The 22,117-nt window shown below is 41.5% G+C and overlaps 1 protein-coding gene across 1 annotated transcript in view; it reads left to right on the top strand.

The window, feature by feature from the left end:
• Positions 1-16,746, top strand: part of lmo2 (LIM domain only 2 (rhombotin-like 1)) — a 32,269-nt gene extending 15,523 nt beyond the window's left edge. Inside the window, exons 2-3 of the mRNA XM_073049630.1 lie at positions 11,215-11,430; positions 16,347-16,746. Coding sequence (XP_072905731.1) covers positions 11,215-11,430; positions 16,347-16,566 — 436 coding nt within the window. The 3' untranslated portion in view covers positions 16,567-16,746. The remainder of the gene's footprint in view (positions 1-11,214; positions 11,431-16,346) is intronic.
• The last annotated feature ends 5,371 nt before the right edge of the window (positions 16,747-22,117 follow it).

The following is a 22,117-nucleotide window of genomic DNA, read 5'->3' as shown; positions in this document are numbered from 1 at the left end:
CCAACATTCTGCTCCAATTCATTTCAGAACATTAACACCCCACTGGGTGATTCTTATTTTAATTTGCTCCCTAATCAATTATTTTAAATCTGTGTCTTCAGTCCTTTTCAAACCCCTCAGTTAGGGAAAATGGATGTCTCCTGACTACTCTATCTAGACCCCTTATAATTTTAGACCTCAATTATTTCTCTTGTTCCAAAGACAATAACCCTGTGGTTTTAATTTTCCAGTAACATTTTTGTTCCACATACCATGTCCTGTGCAATAATATCTTTCCTGCAATGTGAATATGGTGCCAAAGCTGTGGCTTAACTAGTGTTCAATACTATCCTTCTAGATCTATGCTCTTGTATTGTGCCTCAAAGAAAAGTCTTTTGAAGATATTACTCTATTCTTAAGGATTTGACACTGCAATCCAAGGCCTCTCTGAATTACCACCCTTCTCGATATCCTCACTTTTATTGTGTCTGACCTTGCACCTCCTCAAATGTACTTCTCTCAATTCAATTCTACTTGTAATAAGAATCAGGTTTGTCATCATCGTCATATGGCATTTGCTTTCCGGCAGCAGTACAATGCAAAGATGTAAAATTACTATCAATTACAAAATAGTGCTAAAATTTGAATAAATCAGGTTTAATATCAACAGCATATGTTGTGAAATTTGTTAACTTTACGGCAGCAGTACACTGCAATATACAATAGATAAATATAGAGAACAAAAAGCAGAATTATGTTTAGTTTATATCTGTCTGTTAAATAAGTAGTGCAAAAAAAAAAACAAATTAAAAAAGCAGTGAGGTAGTGTTCGTGAGTTCAATGTCCATTTAGAAATCAGATGGTAGAGGGGAAGAAGCTGTTCCTGAATCGCTGAGTGTGTGCCTTTAGGCTTCTGTACCTCCTTCCCGACGGTAACAAGGTGAAGGAGGCATGTCCTGGGTGGTGGGGGTATTCAATGATGGACTCCACCTTCCGAAGGCACCGCTGCTCAAAGATGTCTTGGATACTACAGAGGGTAGCACTCATGATGGAGTTGACTTATTTTTACAAGTTTCTTACTTCAAACTTGTGCAGTAGCTCCTGCCTCCCCTCCCACCCAATAACAGACAGTGATGCAGCCTGTCAGAATGCTCTCCACGGTACATCTGTAGAAGTTTGAGTGTTTTAGTTGACAAACCAAATCTCCTCAAATTTCTAGTTGAACATAGCTGCTGTCTTGCCTTTATAGCTGCATCAATACGTTGGGACCAGGTTAGGTCCTCAGAGATATTGACACCCAGGAACTTGAAATTGTTCACTCTCTCCACTTCTGATCCTTCTATGAGGATTGGTTTGTGTTCCCTTGTGCTACCCTTTCTGATGTCCCCCATCAGTCCTTTGGTCTTACTGACATTGAGTGCAAGGTTGTTGCTGTGACACCACTCACTCGACTAACTGGTATATCTTGCTCCTGTACACCCTTTTGTCACCATCTGAAATTCTGCCAACAATGGTTGTATCATCAGCAAGTTTATAGATGGCATTTGAGTTGTTCCTAGCCACAGCCATGGGGATGTAGGGAGAGTAGAGCAGTGGGTAAGCACACATCCCTGTGGAGCGTCAGTGTTGATCGTCAGCAAGGTGGGGATGTTGTTTCCAGCCAGCACATGTTGTGCTCTTCTGGTTAGGAAGTCAAGGATCCAGTTGCAAAGGGCTAGTTCTGTACCATTTTGATTAGGATGTTAGGAATAATGCCGTTAAATGCTGAGCAATAGTCGATAAACAGCATCCTGGAGATATGAGGAGGTAGAGTTAATCTTCAAAGTACACTTATGATCAAATATGTATAATGTATACATATGTACATCCTCCCTGATGGTAGTAATGAGAAGAGGGCATTTGTTAGGTGGTGAGGGTCCTTGGTGCTGGATGCTACTGCCTTAAGGAACCACCTCATGATATCCTTGATGGTGGGGAAATTTGTACTCTGAATCTCCCTCTTCAACCTCTTGTGATCCTATGTATTCAAACTTCCATGCCAGCTGTTAAAATGCTCTCCACTGTACATCTATAGAGATTAGGAAGAGTCTTTGATCCCTGATGACGTAGGGCCACTGGTGTGCCTTCTTCTTGTTTGCATCAGTGTGTTGGGCCCAGGACAGATCCTCCGAGATGTTGACACCCATTTCACCATTGATCCCTCAGTGACGACTGGTGCATGTTCTCTTGGTTTCCTTCCTGAGCCCCCAGCTGTTGCTGACAAGGAGTACAAGTTTGCTGTTGCAACACCACTCCATTAGCTGATCCATCTCACTCCTGTACAACGCCTCATTTCCACCTGTGTCCTAAAGTCAGGCTTTACTCCCATCTACCGTCCACATGACTATTGTCTGTGTTATTTTCCAATTTCTCTGCTCTGCTCCCTATGTTTAGTTCTGATTTTAAAAATGTACAATAAAGAAAATCAGGTGCTGACTCGAGATAAAACAGAACTAATTTTTGATCTAATTTGTCACGGTCCCTAGATGTCACACACCTTTAATTTTTTTACCTATTGCCACGTGTCTTACTGAGATCTGATGACAGTATAAAAACACTGCCCTTATTGACCCTCAGTGAGGTTACGCAAGAATGACTTTCCCTTAACAAATCCGTCACAGGGGTGTTGACATAGTGAGCGGTTGGAAGAGGTGAGTTTGGGGAAATCCACAAAGGGGAAAGTCAAACATTTCTCAAACCACAATAACAAGTGTAGACAGCACAGTGGCTGCTGTTATTTATTTTCCAAAAATATAGTATTTGTTATATTGCAATAGAAGCTTTCCTTTGTCATTCACTCTTTTTCTTTTTACAATATTTTTATTCAGAAGAAAAAACAAGATTTACAGAGTGCAACACATAGATACATCTCAATATAAATTGTGTACATTCATATATTGTAATAAAATTGATCAAAATGTTATAGATAGATAGATAGATAGATAGATAGATACTTTATTCATCCCCATGGGGAAATTCAACATTTTTTCCAATGTCCCATACACTTGTTGTAGCAAAACTAATTACATACAATACTTAACTCAGTAAAAAATATGATATGCATCTAAATCACTATCTCAAAAAGCATTAATAATAGCTTTAAAAAAAGTTCTTAAGTCCTGGCAGTTGAATTGTAAAGCCTAATGGCATTGGGGAGTATTGACCTCTTCATCCTGTCTGAGGAGCATTGCATCGACAGTAACCTGTCGCTGAAACTGCTTCTCTGTCTCTGGATGGTGCTATGTAGAGGATGTTCAGGGTTTTCCATAATTGACCGTAGCCTACTCAGCGCCCTTCGCTCAGCTACCGATGTTAAACTCTCCAGTACTTTGCCCACGACAGAGCCCGCCTTCCTTATCAGCTTATTAAGACGTGAGGCGTCCTTCTTCTTAATGCTTCCTCCCCAACACGCCACCACAAAGAAGAGGGCGCTCTCAACAACTGACCTATAGAACATCTTCAGCATCTCACTGCAGACATTGAATGACGCCAACCTTCTAAGGAAGTACAGTCGACTCTGTGCCTTCCTGCACAAGGCATCTGTGTTGGCAGCCCAGTCTAGCTTCTCGTCCAACTGTACTCCCAGATACTTGTAGCATATCACATAAAGGTATACCACTCTGTAATCAAAAATTTAAAGATAGGTCATACATCATAAAAGAATTTTTTTTGTATATAAAAAAGTCAACTCCCTACCAACTACCAAAGAAAAAAGCTGATGGATGATAATGGATAATTAGAAAAAAAACATATTCGCTTAAGAAGAGAAGATAAAAATATACATAAAAGTCTGTGCACTGTTAAACTTTTTAAATTGAAAAAGTAATTTAGGAAAGGTCCCCAGATATCATAAAAAGATTGTGTCGAATTTAAGACTGAGCAGCGGATCTTCTCTAAATTTAAATAAGACATAATATCACGTAGCCATTGAAGATGTGTAGGAGGGGTAGACTCCTTCCATTTAAGCAAGATTGCTCTCCTTGCTAAAAGAGAGGTAAAAACTAAATCCTGTAGATTAGGAGTATTTAAAGTTATATCTTCATTTGCAATAATACCAAACAAGGCAGAAAGGGGATTTGGGTCAAATTGGACCCTAAAAAGTTGTGAGAAGGTATGGAATGCTTCCCGCCAAAACGTTTCAATTTTAGGGCAAAACCAAAACAGATCAATTAAAGGGGCATCAGCAGAGTTGCATTTATTACAAAGTGGAGAAACGTTCGGATAAAAACTGGACAGCTTCTGTTTAGAAATGTAAGCTCTATGAACCACTTTAAATTGTAGAAGAGAATGACGGGCACAGAAAGATGATTTATTAACCCGTTTAAGAATTTTATTCCATCTTTCATCAGAAATCTGACAATTTAGGTCATCCTCCCAAGCTTTTTTTAATTTTATCTAAAGTCTTGTCTAGAATCAATCAACAAGTTATAGATACCGGTAATAGAATTTACTGGACAATCTTTTAAATTTAAAACCTTTTGTTAATGGTTCTATTACCGGTATCTATAACTTGTCATCCACTCAACTTAACATTTACCGACAATTTTTATTAGTTGAATATCAGAGAATTTTATTTTCCTATACACTTCATCAGTGGTCGAGTTTGAGAGGTTATTACATAGGCCCCATCTCCTTGGTGTTGGGATGACAGGAGATACACATCTTGCTGCTCTTTTGCAGTGGCAGCATCAAGCTTTCACGTCAGTGTGTCCCTCAGCATGTAGACTGCTCCTCAGGATATACCATTCTCCACTATTACACTAGAAGTTCACTACACAGCTATGCAGGATGAAGCCCAACAAATACCGTGCACCCCTTTCCAAATGCACAGTTCACAAGGAGTTAGTGACAGGCTTCTCTGTACTGCTTTTTCCGAGGATTGCCCCCTTGTCGCGGTGGAGAGGTCTGTGAGTTCCTGAGAGAAATGACCTCCGGAGTTTAGCCCACAGCGGTAAGGTCAAGGAGAAGGTTCTGGACAAAGAGTGATCCAACCAAGACCTCCGTGGTGGAGCTGGCAGAAGATGATGACTCATCACAAGTGGCAGTGAACACAGCAGAAGGCTGCAGCAGTAAAAGGCCCAATTCACCTTGCACACAGTGCCATTGGACCCAGACCCCAGTCTGCCTGGTCACCAACCTCCCCATGTTAAACAAAGTCATGCACAGGTATTCTCCATTAAGGGACTCCACGCTAACATCTTGGATTCACTCGTGTCCACACTGCAACGGAATATCGGGCTCTACAGCCACCGGAGGACCCACCAAAACACAACCCCTTAGGGCAGTGGTTCCCAACCTTTTCTATGCTCCACCTCCCTAGGAAATGTTTGATTAATGTTCACACCCCCTACAAAAGTAATATCACATTTCAAGATGAAGAAGTCTAATTTCTAATTTTTGAACCACAAATTGAACCACATACAATACTGCGGGTGAACAAATTGAACTTTTAAAAAAAAAGCTTAATTCAGTGCATAAAATGCAAATATAAACTGAGCAATTAGATTCTAATTTATTCAGAAAAAATTGTAAACAGTAAAATCAATCCCAATTGTGAACATAAAATTCAATGACTTCTTTGCTCCTGCTTCTCATTCATGATTTTGTCAAAATGTGGAACTTTCTTGCTGACTGCGATCCGCAGGTCTGCCTGTGGATTCAGGCGATTCCTAGATTTTGCCTTGATTGACAAAAGAGAACTGAATCCAGATTCACACAAGTATGTTGTTGCAAATGGAGTGAGGACACGGAGTGCTTTTCCACCAAGTCTTGGGAACATATCCAGTGCTGCACACCAAAACTCCTCCAAAGTCTTGCTTTCAAATTGCATTTCAAGAGCTCGATTTGTCCACCAATCAATAAGATCTTCCTTCAGCTCTTCATCATCTGACATTTTCTCCAGATTGTAGGAATATGGATTCATGATCCATTCTTCTGAAATCTTCAGGTCTCCAGCAGCAGAATATCCATCAAACGATTCTGACAGCATTTCCAAATGAGCCACAATTTCTTCACGCACAGTAGGAGTTATGGATCCAGCATCATCAACCATCTCTTCTAGTGAAGGAAAATTTGAGAGACTGCCTCTTTCCATCCTTCGACGCCAAAGGCGTAACTTTTCTTTGAAGACATTCAACTTTTCACAAGCCTTCAATACATTTATCCCTTTTCCTTGAAAAGAAACACTCAGGTCATTCATACGAGTGAAAATGTCAGCTAAGTAAGCCAGCATTTGGGCAAATTCCTGGGATTCCATTGCCTCAACCAGATCACATTCACGCTCCTCCAGAAAAACTTTGATTTCTTCCCGCAGTTCAACGAAGTGCGTTAAAGCTTGTCCTTGTGACAACCAACGGACAAAGTGTGGAAAAGCAAAACTGAAAGCTCATTTCTCAGATTGTCCAAAGCACGCTTCCGATCCAGTTGATGATCTTCACACAAGTATCAACGACTTTCTTCAAATTTGGAGGCAATGTTTTTGATGCCAAAGCATGTCGATGAAGAAAACAATGGGTAACTTGCAAGTCTGGAATCTCCTTTTTCATCAATGCAGAAAAGCCAGATTTATTTCCAAGCATTGCAGGTGCCCCATCAGTGCGCACAGAACCAATGACTTTGATATCTAAATCATGTTTGGCAAAGACGTCTTTCACCAACTGCATCACATACTTTGCAGTTGTGTTTGTTTTCAGATCTTTACTAACAGGAAATCTTCCTTCACAGCACCATCATTGACATACCTCACTAATGTGATGAGTTGACTACAACTGGAGACATCAGTTGACTCATCCAACTGAATAGAGATTTTAGGAGGACTAGCACTGACATCTGAGATGTCTTGGTCCAAAATATCTTCACTCAAATCACTGATTCGGTTGTGAATGACATTATTTGATAGGGGCACCTGTTCAAATTTTTTTCTTGCTTCTTTGCCCAGGATAATTGTTGCCATTTCCAGTGCACATGGCTTGATGAGATCTTCCGCAATTGTATGGGGCTTCTTGGATTTGGCCACTTTATATGCCACTTGGTATGAAGCAAGAAGTAGTGGTTTTTCAACAGAAACGAAACCTAATTTTGGAAGAGTTCCTTGTGAATCAAAACGAGCTCTTTTGATTTTCAATGACCCAACATCATGTCCTTCAACATCAGCTCCGCCATGCTTGTTCTTGAAGTGCTCTTGAAGTTTGGATGGCTTCAGATTTGAGTTGGAAAACACAACACTACAGAGAATGCACTGGGGTTTTTGCAAGCCATCATTTCCTGTCGTGCAAGTGAAACCAAAGCACACATCCAGAACGAGGGGTCACAGTTTAAGGATAAAGGGGAAGCCTTTTAGGACCGAGATGAGGAAAAACTTCTTCACACAGAGAGTGGTGAATCTGTGGAATTCTCTGCCACAGGAAACAGTTGAGGCCAGTTCATTGGCTATATTTAAGAGGAAGTTAGATATGGCCCTTGTGGCTAAGGGGATCAAGGGGTATGGAGAGAAAGCAGGTACAGGGTTCTGAGTTGGATGATCAACCATGATCATACTGAATGGCGGTGCAGACTCAAAGGGCTGAATGGCCTACTCCTGCACCTATTTTCTATGTTTCTATAGTCATCATTTCATTTCCCTCTGTTTGACATGATGAAGGGTTAATGAAGGGAAAAATATAAGATAATATGAGAAAAACTATCTGACTAAGTCAGGGATGACCGCTTTACTCAACCAGACACACCTATAGCAAAGTATCACGAGAAATACGCTTTCGAATATTATATTACAATATTATCTGCGGTTAAGCCAAGATAAATCGTCAGGTGGAAATGCTATGGGGACGCAATGCGAATGCTACTCTCTACTGAATTTACACACCTATTTCCGATGATTACTGGAGATATGAACTCCCATCACACGATTCAAAATCCTCGGTGCTAACCATGATACCTCCTCAACTAACGTAATTCAAAATTATCAGCGATTCAAGAAAAAACCTTTTAAGAGAAAAAAACCTTTGAAATTCAAAAACTTCTTTAATGCATTGAGATAAATACGAATGAATGACTTCAGCTGCTTTTTATCAAAATGCGGCTTTTAAAAATTTTATAATTGGATAATTTACCTACTGTCTGCGGGTTTAGTTTTAACACAAAGTCATTACTTGATGGTTGATTCAGGGTATATAAAGATTTTGGCATTATGTGATGATTTTTAACTCTGAGATGTAACCTTCTAGCTAACAATGATGAAACTCCTCGACTCTGAGGTGTAACTTTCCAGGTAACATTAATGAGAATCCTCAACGCTGACTTGGGCAGCGGGAGACTGGAGTGAGTTTCCATCTCTCTCGACTCGGGCAGTGGGAGACTGGAGCGTTCTTGGGACAAACGTTACTACCACTTCTCAAGGCACACAGGCAGCTGGCTGAGTGATGACTTGTGACTCGTCACTCAAGGACACAAACCACTCTTTGTCGCACCCCCTGGGGGTGCGGGCACCCCAGGTTGGGAACCCCTGCCTTAGGGGAACATCTTACCTAACTGACACACACAAAATGCTGGTGTCTCGACCCTTGGGTCTCGGCCCGAAACGTCGATAGCACTTCTCCTTATAGATGCTGCCTGGCCTGCTGTGTTCCACCAGCATTTTGTGTGTGTTGTTGTTTGAATTTCCAGCATCTGCAGATTTCCTCGTGTTTGATCTTACCCAACTGATTGACTTCACAACCACCTTGTAATGCAGCCATCTAGTGGGGAGTAATGGAATTACAGTCTCTACTGGCCAACAGATCTTGGTTTATTTCACAGTTCAAAGTAAATTTATTATCAAAGTACATGCAAGTCATCATGTACTACTCTGAGATTCATTGTTTGCGGGCATGCACAGAAACAAAAAGATAATAATAACAAATAAGCACTAAGTATTGAGAACATGAGATGAAGGCTCTATGAAAGCGAGTCCATGTGTTGTAGAAACAGTTTATTGATGGTGTGAGTGAAGTTGTCCCCCTCTAGTTCAAGAGCCTGATGGTTGAGTGGTAATAACAGTTCCTGAACCTGGTGGTGTGGGCCGTGAGGCTCCTGTACCTCCTTCCTGATGGCAGCAGCCAGAGGAGAGCATGGCCAGGATGGTGGGTGTCCGTAATGATGGATGCTGCTTTCCTGCGACAGCACTCCATGTAGATGTGCTCGATGGTGGGAGGTTTTACCTGTGATGGACTGGGCCCTATCCAGTTCCTTTTGTAGGATTTTCCATTCAAGGGCTTTGGTGTTTCCATACCAGTGTGTGGTGCAACTAGTCAATACACACTCCACCACACATCTTTAGAAACTTGTTAAAGTTTTAGTTGACATGCTGAATTAGAGGTGTTGTACCAAGTAGATTTAACAGTCCATACTCTTGAAATGAATAAACTCCCAAAAGCAATGGGAGAAAGTAAAACACAAAATCAAAAGGTATATTTCACCATAGTTCAGCTCAGTGTTCATTATCTGCAGGCTGCCCAGATTCAGAAATCACCCAAACAAAACTCGCCCAGAACCAGAACACAGCTTCAAACCTGAATTAGAATCCAAATCTACAATCCATGTCAATTAAACATCCCATTGTCACTCACCATCCATCAACAGCTTTGATGGGGTGAGAGAGAGAGAGGAGAGAGAGAGAGATATAACTTGAACAGAAGGACCTTCCCTTGGGAGCAGTGAGAGATCACCACACACAGACACCTTCTCCAGCTGGAAGACAGCACTGAAGACTCACTTGCCCCTCTGCAACTGCCCTGAAGATTTCAATCTTCCTTGGTGCTTTAATCGCTGAGGTCGGAGAGAGATGGAGTCGATCTTGGGCCCGCGCCCCATCTCTTGGCCTCCTGGCCTTCATGCACACGCTTAGAAACATGCTCAGAGACTGCAAAGTGCTAGATCACCAGATCGGCCCGAAATCACACTGCCAGAGATAACAGGTTCCAATAGTTCCAATAGCAGAACCATAACTGAAATGAAAAGAAGACGTGAAAGGAATGGCTTTGTAAACCGTCTTGAGGATATCACCTTTGGTAGTATTGTTCACTGGAGCCATCTTTTGAATATGGATTACTTCTTCTAACACCTCAGACGGTGACACATGACTGTAGCCACTCTTATGTGTCCATTTAACTACCCAAGTAAAACTCCAAAACCTGACCCCTTCTGCACTCTGGAGATGCTGGGCGGGCAGATTTTTCAGATTACTGAATTTTCTGTTAATACCTAACATACTTCATATAGTTTGTGTTATGCAGTGGTATAATAAATTTTCCAGTATACCGGTTGAGTAATAAAGGGAGCTGGAAATAGAACTTGGTGAGTTTTGGCTTGTGTTTCCCATTTAACCCCAGTGTTCGACATCAGCAATGGCTACTCACCCCACTTGCAGTCAGGATCCCCGACGGTGATCTAATGAGTAAGCCAGATACCAGATTATTGGAGCCTTACTCATTATAGTAGTTCACTCACTCGAGCTGAATATGATGTTCTCCAGAAGGGCTGTCTATTGTCCTGTCCTCAGGTAGCTGTAGAGGCCAATCTGGTAATGTTAGAATGAAGAACGCCTGTTGAAATATGGCCATCCAGCTCACTGTCTTTAACAGACTGGAGTCAGGGTCCAGTAACATGGAATGCAAGATAACTGGGGCCCCTTCACCGGTGTAGCCGTCCTCCGCCTTCCTCCTCTTCTCTGCCATTGTGATGTGTCGTCATCTTTGTCCAGCCCCACCATTGAGGTCTTGGTTGGACTGCTTTTGGTCCGGAACCCTCCCCTTACCTTACTGCCATGGGTGGTCTTGCCAAGAGCTGAGCAGCAGATGGCTGAACTCCAGGTGGCATCACTCTTGGGGAGTCAGGACTCACAAGCCTCTCCACCACAATAAGATGATGATCATTGGAGAAATTTTACTGAATACCACTTGAAGTACTATTGACTTCATCACTGTCAATTGTACTTTTTCTCTGAAACACACTCAGTACTGGATAGCTATCAGAAGCCCTATCTCATTTCCCATCCTAGAGTCTCAACTCTTAGCTTTCCTTCCACTACCTCGGCTGATTAGTCTGGTCCAAGGATGTTTGGACCAAAGGCATAATTTTCCCAGTATCTCACTGAATGACTTCAAGGGGTTATCAACACTATTTTGTACAGATGCTAACATAAATTCAATTGTTTATTTACAGAGAGCCAGTGGATGAGGTTCTGCAGATGCCACCTTCGTTGTTAACATGTGGAGGTTGTCAGCAGAATATTGGCGATCGTTATTTCCTGAAGGCCATTGATCAGTATTGGCACGAAGACTGTCTGAGCTGTGACCTGTGTGGCTGCAGACTAGGAGAAGTGGGTAGGAGACTGTACTACAAACTCGGTAGAAAGCTCTGCCGCAGAGATTATCTCAGGTATTACAGCTTTCTTGAATCTTAATATAAATAAGCTGCAATATCAAAAGCCAAGGGACTTCTCCTTAAAAAAAAAGAAGTGCAAAACCTTTGTGGTTCTCAAAGGCCAAAAACAGTGCCAGTACTTCCCAATGTTGAATGATTGTAGTGCATCGATCAGAGGTGCAATAATAGTGTTTGCTTGTGATCTGATCTAGATTTCGTGCTTTTCATCGGTAAGCTTTTTCAGTCTCATTAAGAGCAAACTGAGGAAGCATATTTCAAGATGAAGCTAGACACAAAGTCATTACTGTTTTCAGTTATTAATTAGAGAACACTATACAATACTATGGCTTGTCTTATCAGAATTGGACGGTACAATTCCAATTGATGTCTTTTATTCTGCTGCAGGTTAACCAAAGCATACCCTCAAAGCATTAAGGCTCTGATTGACTTTGTTTCTTTTGCAAATCTTATTTTGCCTCTGTTTATTATATTGATTAAAAATAACAGACACAGAGGCAAATTAAGATTGACACAAGCAGCAAGCCACAGTGACAAAGTCTTCCTGCACTATGCTTCCCTGTTGTAAGCCTTGTTGGGCTGACTGGTAATTATGGTTTACAGCCTTTGGTAAACTTAAATTAAACTATCAATCACCCTTCAATTAGTTCTGTCCTTTCCAATACACTGTTAGAGATCACACGATTTTTTCTCTCTTCCCAAAAGTCTCAGTAGAAAATTAAGCAATTAAATAAAAGAGCGATGCTCACACCAGTTTACAAGCTCAATCATTGTAGCTGGAGACTTGTGATCAACAGAAACGGCAGAAGCAGTGCTATGCATGCTGTTATTCTATTTGTCAAAGGTGGTTGAAGGTTTAAACTGTAGTCTAGAGTATTGTAAGCCAGATGTTTCCAGTGATGTTGACACAAAGCATGAAATAGTATTCAGATACTTAAACAGGTGTGAGTAAGGATATTGAGTATTAGCAGCCCACCTGACAGGGGAAAATAATTGTCCGAAGGATGGAAGAGTGGAACACACCACAACAGAGCAATGGAAAAGCAAATCCTTACCGAGTTTAAAAACTAGAAATGTGGATGGGGAGCTGGCCAGTAACACTTCAGCAACTGAGGACAGGTTTGAAGTGAATGGTCTCCGCCTCTGCTGACAGTCTCTCTGATTACATATTGTTGCTCCAGACAGCAGGAGATGAACAATCCAGTCCAATCATGCCCGCACCAGAAAACCATATAGAAAAATGTCCAAACTTGATATTAAGACCATAAGAGAAAGGAGCAGAAGTAGGCCATTAGGCCCGTTGAGTCTGCCCCGCCATTCAATCATGGGCTGATTTAATTCTTCCAGTCATCCCCACTCCCCTGCCTTCTCCCCAGACCCTGTGATGCCCTGGCTAATCAAGAACCTATCTATCTCTGCCTTAAATGCACCCAGTGACTTGGCCTCCACAGCCGCTCGTGGCAACAAATTCCATAGATATATGACTGAAGCTTCCTCTGACTGAAGCAATTTCCATAGATATATGACTGAAGCTTCCTCTGACTGAAGCAATTTCTCTGCTTCTAAATGGACGTCCTTCCAGCCTGAAGCTGTGCCCTCTTGTCCTAGGCTCCACTGCCATGGGATACAACTTTGCCATATCTAATCTGTTCAGGCCTTTTAATATTGTCAGAGTAATATTTAAACAGGTACAGATCAATCATCCATCAAACCTATTCTACCATTGAGTGCCTCTACGCCATTTACAGTACCTGACAATGTTCCTTTACACTGTATCGACTGATCGGAATTGAATTATCAATATAGTTCTCTTGTTAAAACTTCTCATGATGGTGAAACTGAGAATTGGTGTGACAATCACTGGAAGTTACATAGAGGTAGATTTAAGCTAGTTGATGAGATGTGAAGAATATGCATTACTTTGTCCCAAGTGGTTTTGTAGCTTCCTTGTAATTCTAACCCGTCAGGTAAAATTACCACTACACTCTTAACATGCCTTCTATATAGTGGAGAAGCTTTACAGACACAGGCACTGATCCAGACCTCAAAATATACCAATGAAGTGTCTCTGTCCAAAATGTCAACCACTTATACCTCTCCATAGATGTTACTTGACCTGCTGAGTTCCTCCAACATTTGTGTGTGTTACCCAGGATTTTCAGCATTTTCAGAATCCTTGTGTTCATAGCACTGGGTTGCTCCATGGGGTTGGTGCAATTGAGTTTCCGATTAGTGCTAATCTTCATGATGTTACATAGAAGCATAGAAAACCTACAGCACAATACAGGCCTTCGGCCCACAATGCTTTGCCGAACATGTATTTACTTTAGAAATTATCTCGGATTACCCATAGCCCTCTATTTTTCTTAGCTCCATGAACCTATCCAGGAGCCTCTTAAAATACCCTATTATATCTACCTCCTCCACCATTGCCAGCAGCCCATTCCACACACTCACCACTCTCTGCATAAAAAACTTACCCCTGACATCTCCTCTGTACCTACTTCCAGGCACCTTAAAACTGTGCCCTTTCATGTTAGCCATTTCAGCCCTGGGAAAAAGCCTCTGACTATCCACATGATCAATGCCTCTCATCATCTTGTACACCTCTATCACGTCACCTCTCATCTTCCACTGCTCTAAGGAGAAAAGGCCAAGTTCACTCAACCTATTCTTGTAAGGCATGCTCCCCCATCCTGGTAACATCCTTGTAAATCTCCTCTGCACCCTTTCTTTCCACATCCTTCCTGTAGTGAGGCGACCAGAACGGAGCACAGTACTCCAAGTGGGTCTGACCAGGGCCCTATACAGCTGTAACATTACCTCTCAGCTCTTGAACTCAGTCCCACGGTTGATGAAGGCCAATACACCATACGCCTTTTTAACCACAGAGTCAAACTGCCCAGCAGCTTTGAGTGTCCTGTGGACTCGGACCCCAAGATCCCACTGATCCTCCGCATTGCCAAGTGTCTTACCATTAATACTATATTCTGCGATCATATTTGACCTACCAAAATGAACCACCTCACACTTACGTGGGTTGAACTCCATCTGCCTGATCTGTCGATCATGGTGGGAACAACAGGAAGCGGTAAAGCCATTAAATGGTTGTTTTCTTTTCCAGGTCAATGCTCAGACATTAAAATTCCTTTCCCCTTATCACTCCAAGCAACAATATTGTTCAGCATTGTTCCTTGTGGGAAAAGACTACCTTTATTGTGAGAACATTCTGAATGGAACTGGACTTTACAATGTTTTTACACAAACTTTCCTTGGTCTTCTGACTGGAGTAAGACAATCTCTTATTCAAACGCACTAAAGAAAAAGAAAGCTGCGCTAGAAAACAATTTTATCCAAATCACTCTTGATAATGCTACTTGTAACTCCTGCATCCCTTCCAACCGGCTTTTTCAATTCAATGACCCTTAATTCCAGAACCTTTAATGTTGATTGATCAATGCTCGAATGAAAGCTTCACTGAGATTTATGGAAGTTTCCCACACTATCCATTACCCCCTCAAGGAATTATTGACAAGCAGGTATTCCTTTCTGGGAAATGCATCTTCTTTAAGATATTGATCATTTTATCTTTTAGTTGACAGAACGTTATCTACCACATTTCAATTGACCCACATTTACCTGGACGTACATAGAACATGACAGCACAGTACAGATTCTTCAGCCCATGATGTTGTGCCAACCTCTTAATCTATTCCAAGATCAACCGAACCATTTCCTCCTACACAGTCCTCCATTTTTCCCCCTATCCATCCATGTGCCTTCCTGAGAGTTTCTGAAATGCCCCTAATATTTCTGCCCCTCTACCACCATCCCTTGGATGAATTCTCTTTTTGAAAGTAGGCAGTGTACCGGCTGTACTTCAGCCCAGAGCTAACACAGTTCTTACCTACAAGAGCTTTTACAGATGCTAGAAATCCAGAATAACACACACAAAATGCTGGAGGATCTCAACAGGTCAGGCAACATCTATGAAGAGGAATAAACAGTCAAAGCCTCCGACCAAGACCTGATGAAGGGCTTCTTCCTGAAACATCAGCTGTTCATTTCTCCAAAAGATGCTGTCTGACCTGCTGAGTTATTCCAAAATTCTAATGTAGCACTTCTAGGATCTCAGAAATTGCTTCCTTCACTTCTAAGGTGTATAGACCTCAAATTTTGCAATCATATTGAAAACATTACATATTCTGAAAAAGTAATCTCAGGTTTTTTTTTCTTTTGATCTAAATCTATGATGTCTAAATTGTGAGACATCTAATGAGGTATTGCTTCAAAACCTCCTATTTTGTCATCTTACCATGCTGGAGATGTGGCCTGGAGTTTTGGAAAGGAGCCCTTTAGTGCCATGACTCCTCTAATAGATAAACCCTAAGCAAGACAATCAGCTGTCTGTGGTTTGAGAGAAATGAAAATTCCTGTAAAATATTCTGTTCACTTTTCCAAATATATACATACTGTAGCCAGACCCAATGTCTATTCTTCATTAATTAGGAGTAGAATTAGGAGAGAACCTACCGTGATTCTTTAACCCTGCGGTACTGGAGGGAGGGGGTTTGGAGTTTGATGTTCTAGCTGCCGTTTTTGGGTGGGCGATCTGTTGGTTATTGTGCGAGGGAGGGATTGGGGTGTGCGAGCTTCTGTTTCTTTACACACCGGGGAGGAGGTTGATGTCTTTCCTTTCAACGGCTGCCATGGTTTCTCTGTATTTTGTGGCTATCTGGAGAAGACAAATTTCAGATGTACCGTATTCTGCATACATAGTTTGATAACAAAGTGAACCTTTCGGTCTTTTATTCTTTGATCAGTTGGTATACATTTCATAGAGTAAGGGATTAAATTGTATTCTTTACCATTCTTTTCTGCTTTAATCTTACTTCCTCTCTCTCCTTCCCTAGGTTATTTGGCCAAGATGGACTTTGTTCTGCCTGTGACAAGCGAATCCGAGCCTATGAAATGACAATGCGAGTAAAGGACAAGGTTTACCACCTGGAGTGTTTTAAATGTGCTGCTTGTCAAAAGCATTTCTGTGTGGGAGACAGATACCTGCTCATCAACACAGACATCGTCTGTGAACAGGATATTTATGAATGGACTAAACTCAATGGAATGATCTAGAATCCTGAAATGCTGAGTTTTGTAAGCACTGTGTATATGTGAATTTATGCTTTTGTAAGAGACTGTAAATGTTAAGAACTTGTACAGATATTTTATTAATACAAGCTGTGAATGTACACATGATTTACTGTGAGCAATTAACTTTTACAGCTTCATTAAAAAGAGTGAAAATTAAAATCTGAGCTGTCTAAAAATATGCTATGTAATTAAATTTAAACATTCCTTAGCTTGAGTTTTGATAGAATTATGTGGGCAGTTTGGAACTAATCTTCAACAGCAAACATGGATACAATGTTTGAAAACTCAATGAGAATTGAGTATTTCCTCCTGTTTAATAGCCAGCATACAATGTGCTATCACAGTGGAACAGAGATCAATATGGTCAAGGAGACACCTCCACCCAACCCTTCCCCCTGCCATCAGCCACAACACCCTCTCCCCATCATCAAAGTAGGCTGGTTATCACAGTTGCATGTCAATTAATGGAACCAAACGAGCATCTTTTTTGGTCCCATTAATTGACTTTCAAGCTATCCCGCCTCGCTTCCCCCCTCCACCTTTTTATTCTGGCATAGTCCCCTGTCCTTTCCAGTGCCGAAGAAGAATCTCGGCCCAAGATGTCGACTATTTATTCATTTCCATTGATTCTGACTGACATTCTGAGTTCCTCCAGCAATAAATGTGAGTTGGTTTGGATTTCCAGCATCTACAGAATTCCTGGCATTTAAGTTTCTTGGGCAGCAGTATGCAGCAGCTTCAGTAATGAACTTATTTCACTGTAAGCTTCAGAATAGTGATTCTTACTGTTGATTTCAGTGTTTTTGCAATTAGTGCAGGGCACTGAAAATCCTGTGATACTATTTAAAGATCTCTAGAATTCTTAACCAGAGCCAGTTCCCCGCTGACGACCTGCGACACTTTCAGCTAACCAACCTGTCCTGTTTGTGTCAGATATGGTCAACCCTAGAATGAGAGCAGGGAATGTTAGGGGTGGCTAAGTGTAATCTGTAAGGAGAGGGCCAAGATCTGCATTCTGGTTCCATGATCTTTCACACTATTCACTGGCCTCCAGCATCTTCACCATTTCTCTCTCTAAAGCAGGGGTTCCCAACCTGGGGTGCCCGCACCCCTGGGGGTGTGACAAAGAGTGGCTTGTGTCCTTGAGTGATGAGTCATGAGTCATCACTCAGCCAGCTGCCTGTGTGCCTTGAGAAGTGGTAGTAACATTAGTCCCAAGCACACTCCAGTCTCCCACTGCCCGAGTTGAGACAGATGGAAACTCACTCAAGTCTCCCGCTGCCCAAGTCAGCGTTGAGGATTCTCATTAGTGTTACCTGGGAAGTTACACCTCAAAGTCAAGGAGTCTCATCATTGTTAGCTAGAAGGTTACATCTCAGAGTTAAAAATCATCTCATAATGCCAAAATCTTTATATATCCCCAATCAACCATCAAGTAACGACTTTGCATTAAAACCAAACCCGCAGACAGTAGGTAAATTATTCAATTATAAAATTTTAAAAAGCTGCATTTTGATAAAAAGCAGCTGAAGTCATTCATTCGTATTTGTCTCAATGCATTAAAGAAGTTTTTGAATTTCAAAGGTTTTTTTTCTCTTGAAAGGTTTTTTTCTTCAATCGTTGATAATTTTGAATTATGTTAGTTGAGGAGGTATCATGGTTAGCACCAAGGACTTTGAATCATGTGATGAGAGTTCATATCTCTGGTAATCATCGGAAATAGGTGTGTAAATTCAGTAGAGAGTAGCCTAATAATTCGCGTTGTGTCCCCGTAGCATTTCCACCTGATGATTTATCTTGGCTTAACCGCAGATAATATTGTAATATTCGAAAGCGTATTTCTCGTGATACTTTGCTATAGATGTGTCTGGTTGAGTAAAGCGGTCATCCCTGACTTAGTCAGATAGTTTTTCTCATATTAGCTCATATTTTTCCCTTCATTAACCCTTCATCATGTCAAAGAGAGGGAAATGGAATGATGACTATGTGTGCTTTGGTTTCACTTGCACAACAGGAAATGATGGCTTGCAAAAACCCCAGTGCATTCTCTGTAGCGTTGTGTTTTCCAACTCAAATCTGAAGCCATCCAAGCTTCAAGAGCACTTCAAGAACAAGCATGGCGGAGTTGATGTTGAAGGACATGATTTTGGGTCATCGAAAATCAAAAGAGCTTATTTTGATTCACAAGGAACTCTTCCAAAATTAGGTTTTGTTTCTGTTGAAAAACCACTACTTCTTGCTTCATACCAAGTGGCATATAAAGTGGCCAAATCCAAGAAGCCCCATACAATTGTGGAAGATCTCATCAAGCCATATGCACTGGAAATGGCAACAATTATCCTGGGCAAAGAAGCAAGAAAAAAATTGAACAGGTGCCCCTATCAAATAATGTCCTTCACAACCGAATCAGTGATTTGAGTGAAGATATTTTGGACCAAGTCATCTCAGATGTCAGAGCTAGTCCTCCTAAAATCTCTATTCAGTTGGATGAGTCAACTGATGTCTCCAGTTGTAGTCAACTCATTACATTAGTGAGGTATGTCAATGATGGTGCTGTGAAGGAAGATTTCCTGTTTTGTAAAGATCTGAAAACAAACACATCTGCAAAGTATGTGATGCAGCTGGTGAAAGCCGTCTTTGCCAAACATGATTTAGCTATCAAAGTCATTGGTTCTGTGTGCACTGATGGGGCACCTGCAATGCTTGGAAATAAATCTGGCTTTTGTGCATTGATGAAAAAGGAGATTCCAGACTTGCAAGTTACCCATTGTTTTCTTCATCGGCATGCTTTGGCATCAAAAACATTGCCTCCAAATTTGAAGAAAGTCGTTGATACTTGTGTGAAGATCATCAACTGGATTGGAAGCGTGCTTTGGACAATCTGAGAAATGAGCTTTCAGTTTTGCTTTTCCACTCTTTGTCCATTGGTTGTCACAAGGACAAGCTTTAACGCGCTTCTTTGAACTGCGGGAAGAAATCAAAATTTTTCTGGAGGAGCGTGAATGTGATCTGGTTGGGGCAATGGAATCCCAGGAATTTGCCCAAATACTGGCTTACTTAGCTGACATTTTCACTCGTATGAATGACCTGAGTGTTTCTTTTCAAGGAAAAGGGATAAACATATTGAAGGCTTGTGAAAAGTTGAATGCCTTCAAAGAAAAGTTACGCCTTTGGCGTCGAAGGATGGAAAGGGGCAGTCTCTCAAATTTTCCTTCACTAGAAGAGATGGTTGATGATGCTGGATCCATAACTCCTACTGTGCGTGAAGAAATTGTGGCTCATTTGGAAATGCTGTCAGAATCGTTTGATGGATATTCTGCTGCTGGAGACCTGAAGATTTCAGAAGAATGGATCATGAATCCATATTCCTACAATCAGGAGAAAATGTCAGATGATGAAGAGCTGAAGGAAAATCTTATTGTTTTGTGGACAAATCCAGCTCTTGAAATGCAATTTGAAAGCAAGACTTTGGAGGAGTTTTGTCTGCATGTCCTCATTCCATTTGCAACAACATATTATGGAAAAAGAAGCAGAACTAATGTTTCAGGTCAAAGATCCTTCATCAGGACTGGGAAAGATAGAAAATAAGTTATTTTAAAGTGCTCCAAGTCTGGGTGAGTGAGAAGGAGGTCAAAGTATAGATCTCTGATGAGATGAGTACTGGAGATAAATTAGAACCAAGGTCATTCAGTAGATCAGATAACATTTAGAGAAATATTTATGAAAGCTACAGTAATGCAATCTCAATATTTAAAGGTTCAAAGCACATTTATTAAAGAATGTGTAAATTATACACCTTGAGATTTGTCTGCTTACAGGCAGCCACAAAGCGAGAAACCTGAACAGCCCAATTTAAAAAAAAGACCAAAACCCACCATGCAGAGAAAGCCAAAAAACCCCACCACAAATCATGCAAGCAATAGAAGCAAGCCAACAGCATTCCGAACTGGAATGAGTCCCCGGATCTGCTTGTGGAGCAGCCAGAGTAGGCCCAAGCCTCGGTCCCTGTTCATCACAGCTGCTGGATCAGTTCACAGCCTTGGCACCGCAGAGAAAAAAATGACCATTCGCAGTGGAGTGAGCAAACAGCCCGACACTCAGGCTTCCAGTCTATCTGGACCGGCATTTAAATTGTCCAAGCACTGTATAGTGCCTTGCTAAATATTCAATAACAGTTGCTTTGTAACAGAGATGTGGTTGGGTAATCTCAAGTGCTGCATTAAATACACATGGCTGTATCTTCCTGAGACACCCCTGTGAATTTGTACATACAACACGACAGGAACTTGTGCCAAGTGAAATTTGAGGTGACTGATATCTATTATTTAACCTGGCTGAGCCAAAACAAGCAATGCCAAGGCAACGAGGGAAAGGTAAATATCCAACTTTGGTGAGGCTGATCTGCAAAGTTGAGCTCAAATTGGAGAATAAAGACAGGAACTGAAATTTGGAAAGCTGACGTGACCTTGTTGGATGATATTTAAAGGAATGTTTTATCGCAGGGGTTCCGAATCTCTGTTCTGCCATGAACCCCTACCATGGATGGAAATAAAACACAGGGTAAAATAGGAGGGAAGGGCGAGATTGATTCTGGAGAGGGTTAAAAGGTCAGCACAACTTTGTGTTCTAGGAGGAGAAATTTCTTCCCTCAGAGTTTCATGACTCTGGATTTCCCAAACCCAAGGCAAAGTGGCTGACTATCTTCTAGGCAGAGACTGACTGATGTTAGAATTACAAAGGAGTCAAACGACAGGGGAAGAGCTCAGGGAAGTAATATTTCAGCTATGAATGGATCTTAGCGTATGGTATTGATAAGGTATTGGTTTATTAATGTCACATGTACCAAGATACTGTGAAAGGCTTGTCTTGCATACTGTTTATGCAGATCAAATCTGTATGATTTGCAATGTGTTCAAATAGGTAAAACAATAAAGCAAAATAAAGAGTAAAAGCTACTGAAACAGTGCAGTGCAGGTAAATCATAAACACGAGACAGCCTGCAGATGCTGGAAATTGAAAGCAAAATGCACAAACCACAGGGATTACTTCCTCCATGATTCCATTGTCCATTCATCAATCCCCACTAACCTCCCTCCGAGCAGTTAACTATGTAAGTGGCCTAAGTGCCACACCTGCCCATTCACCTCCTCCCTCAGCTCCATTCAGGGCCCCCAAACAGACCTTCCAGGTGAGGCAACACTTCACTTGCAAATCTGCTGGGGTCATTTACTGTGTCCGGTGCTCCTGATGTGGCCTCCTCTACATAAGTGAGACGCGCCCTAAATTGGGGGGCCGCTTTGTCGAGTACCTCCACTCCACCCACCAGAAGCAAGTGGCCAAGCATTTTAATTCTGATTCGCATTCTCGTTCTGACATGTTGGTCCATGGCCTCCCCTTATGTCACGGAGGCCGCCCTCAGGGTGGAAAAAGAACACCTCATATTTCATCTGTGTAACCTGATTACTGATTTCTCCTTTCAGTAAATAAAACCTTTTCCCTCCCTCTCCCCGCTTCTTTTATTCCCCACTCTATC

This window comes from Hemitrygon akajei, chromosome 6, assembly GCF_048418815.1.
Source record: "Hemitrygon akajei chromosome 6, sHemAka1.3, whole genome shotgun sequence".
NCBI classification, from domain to species: Eukaryota; Metazoa; Chordata; class Chondrichthyes; order Myliobatiformes; family Dasyatidae; genus Hemitrygon; species Hemitrygon akajei.
Note: the sequence above shows the minus strand (reverse complement) of the source record. Positions and strands in the feature narration are given on the sequence as shown.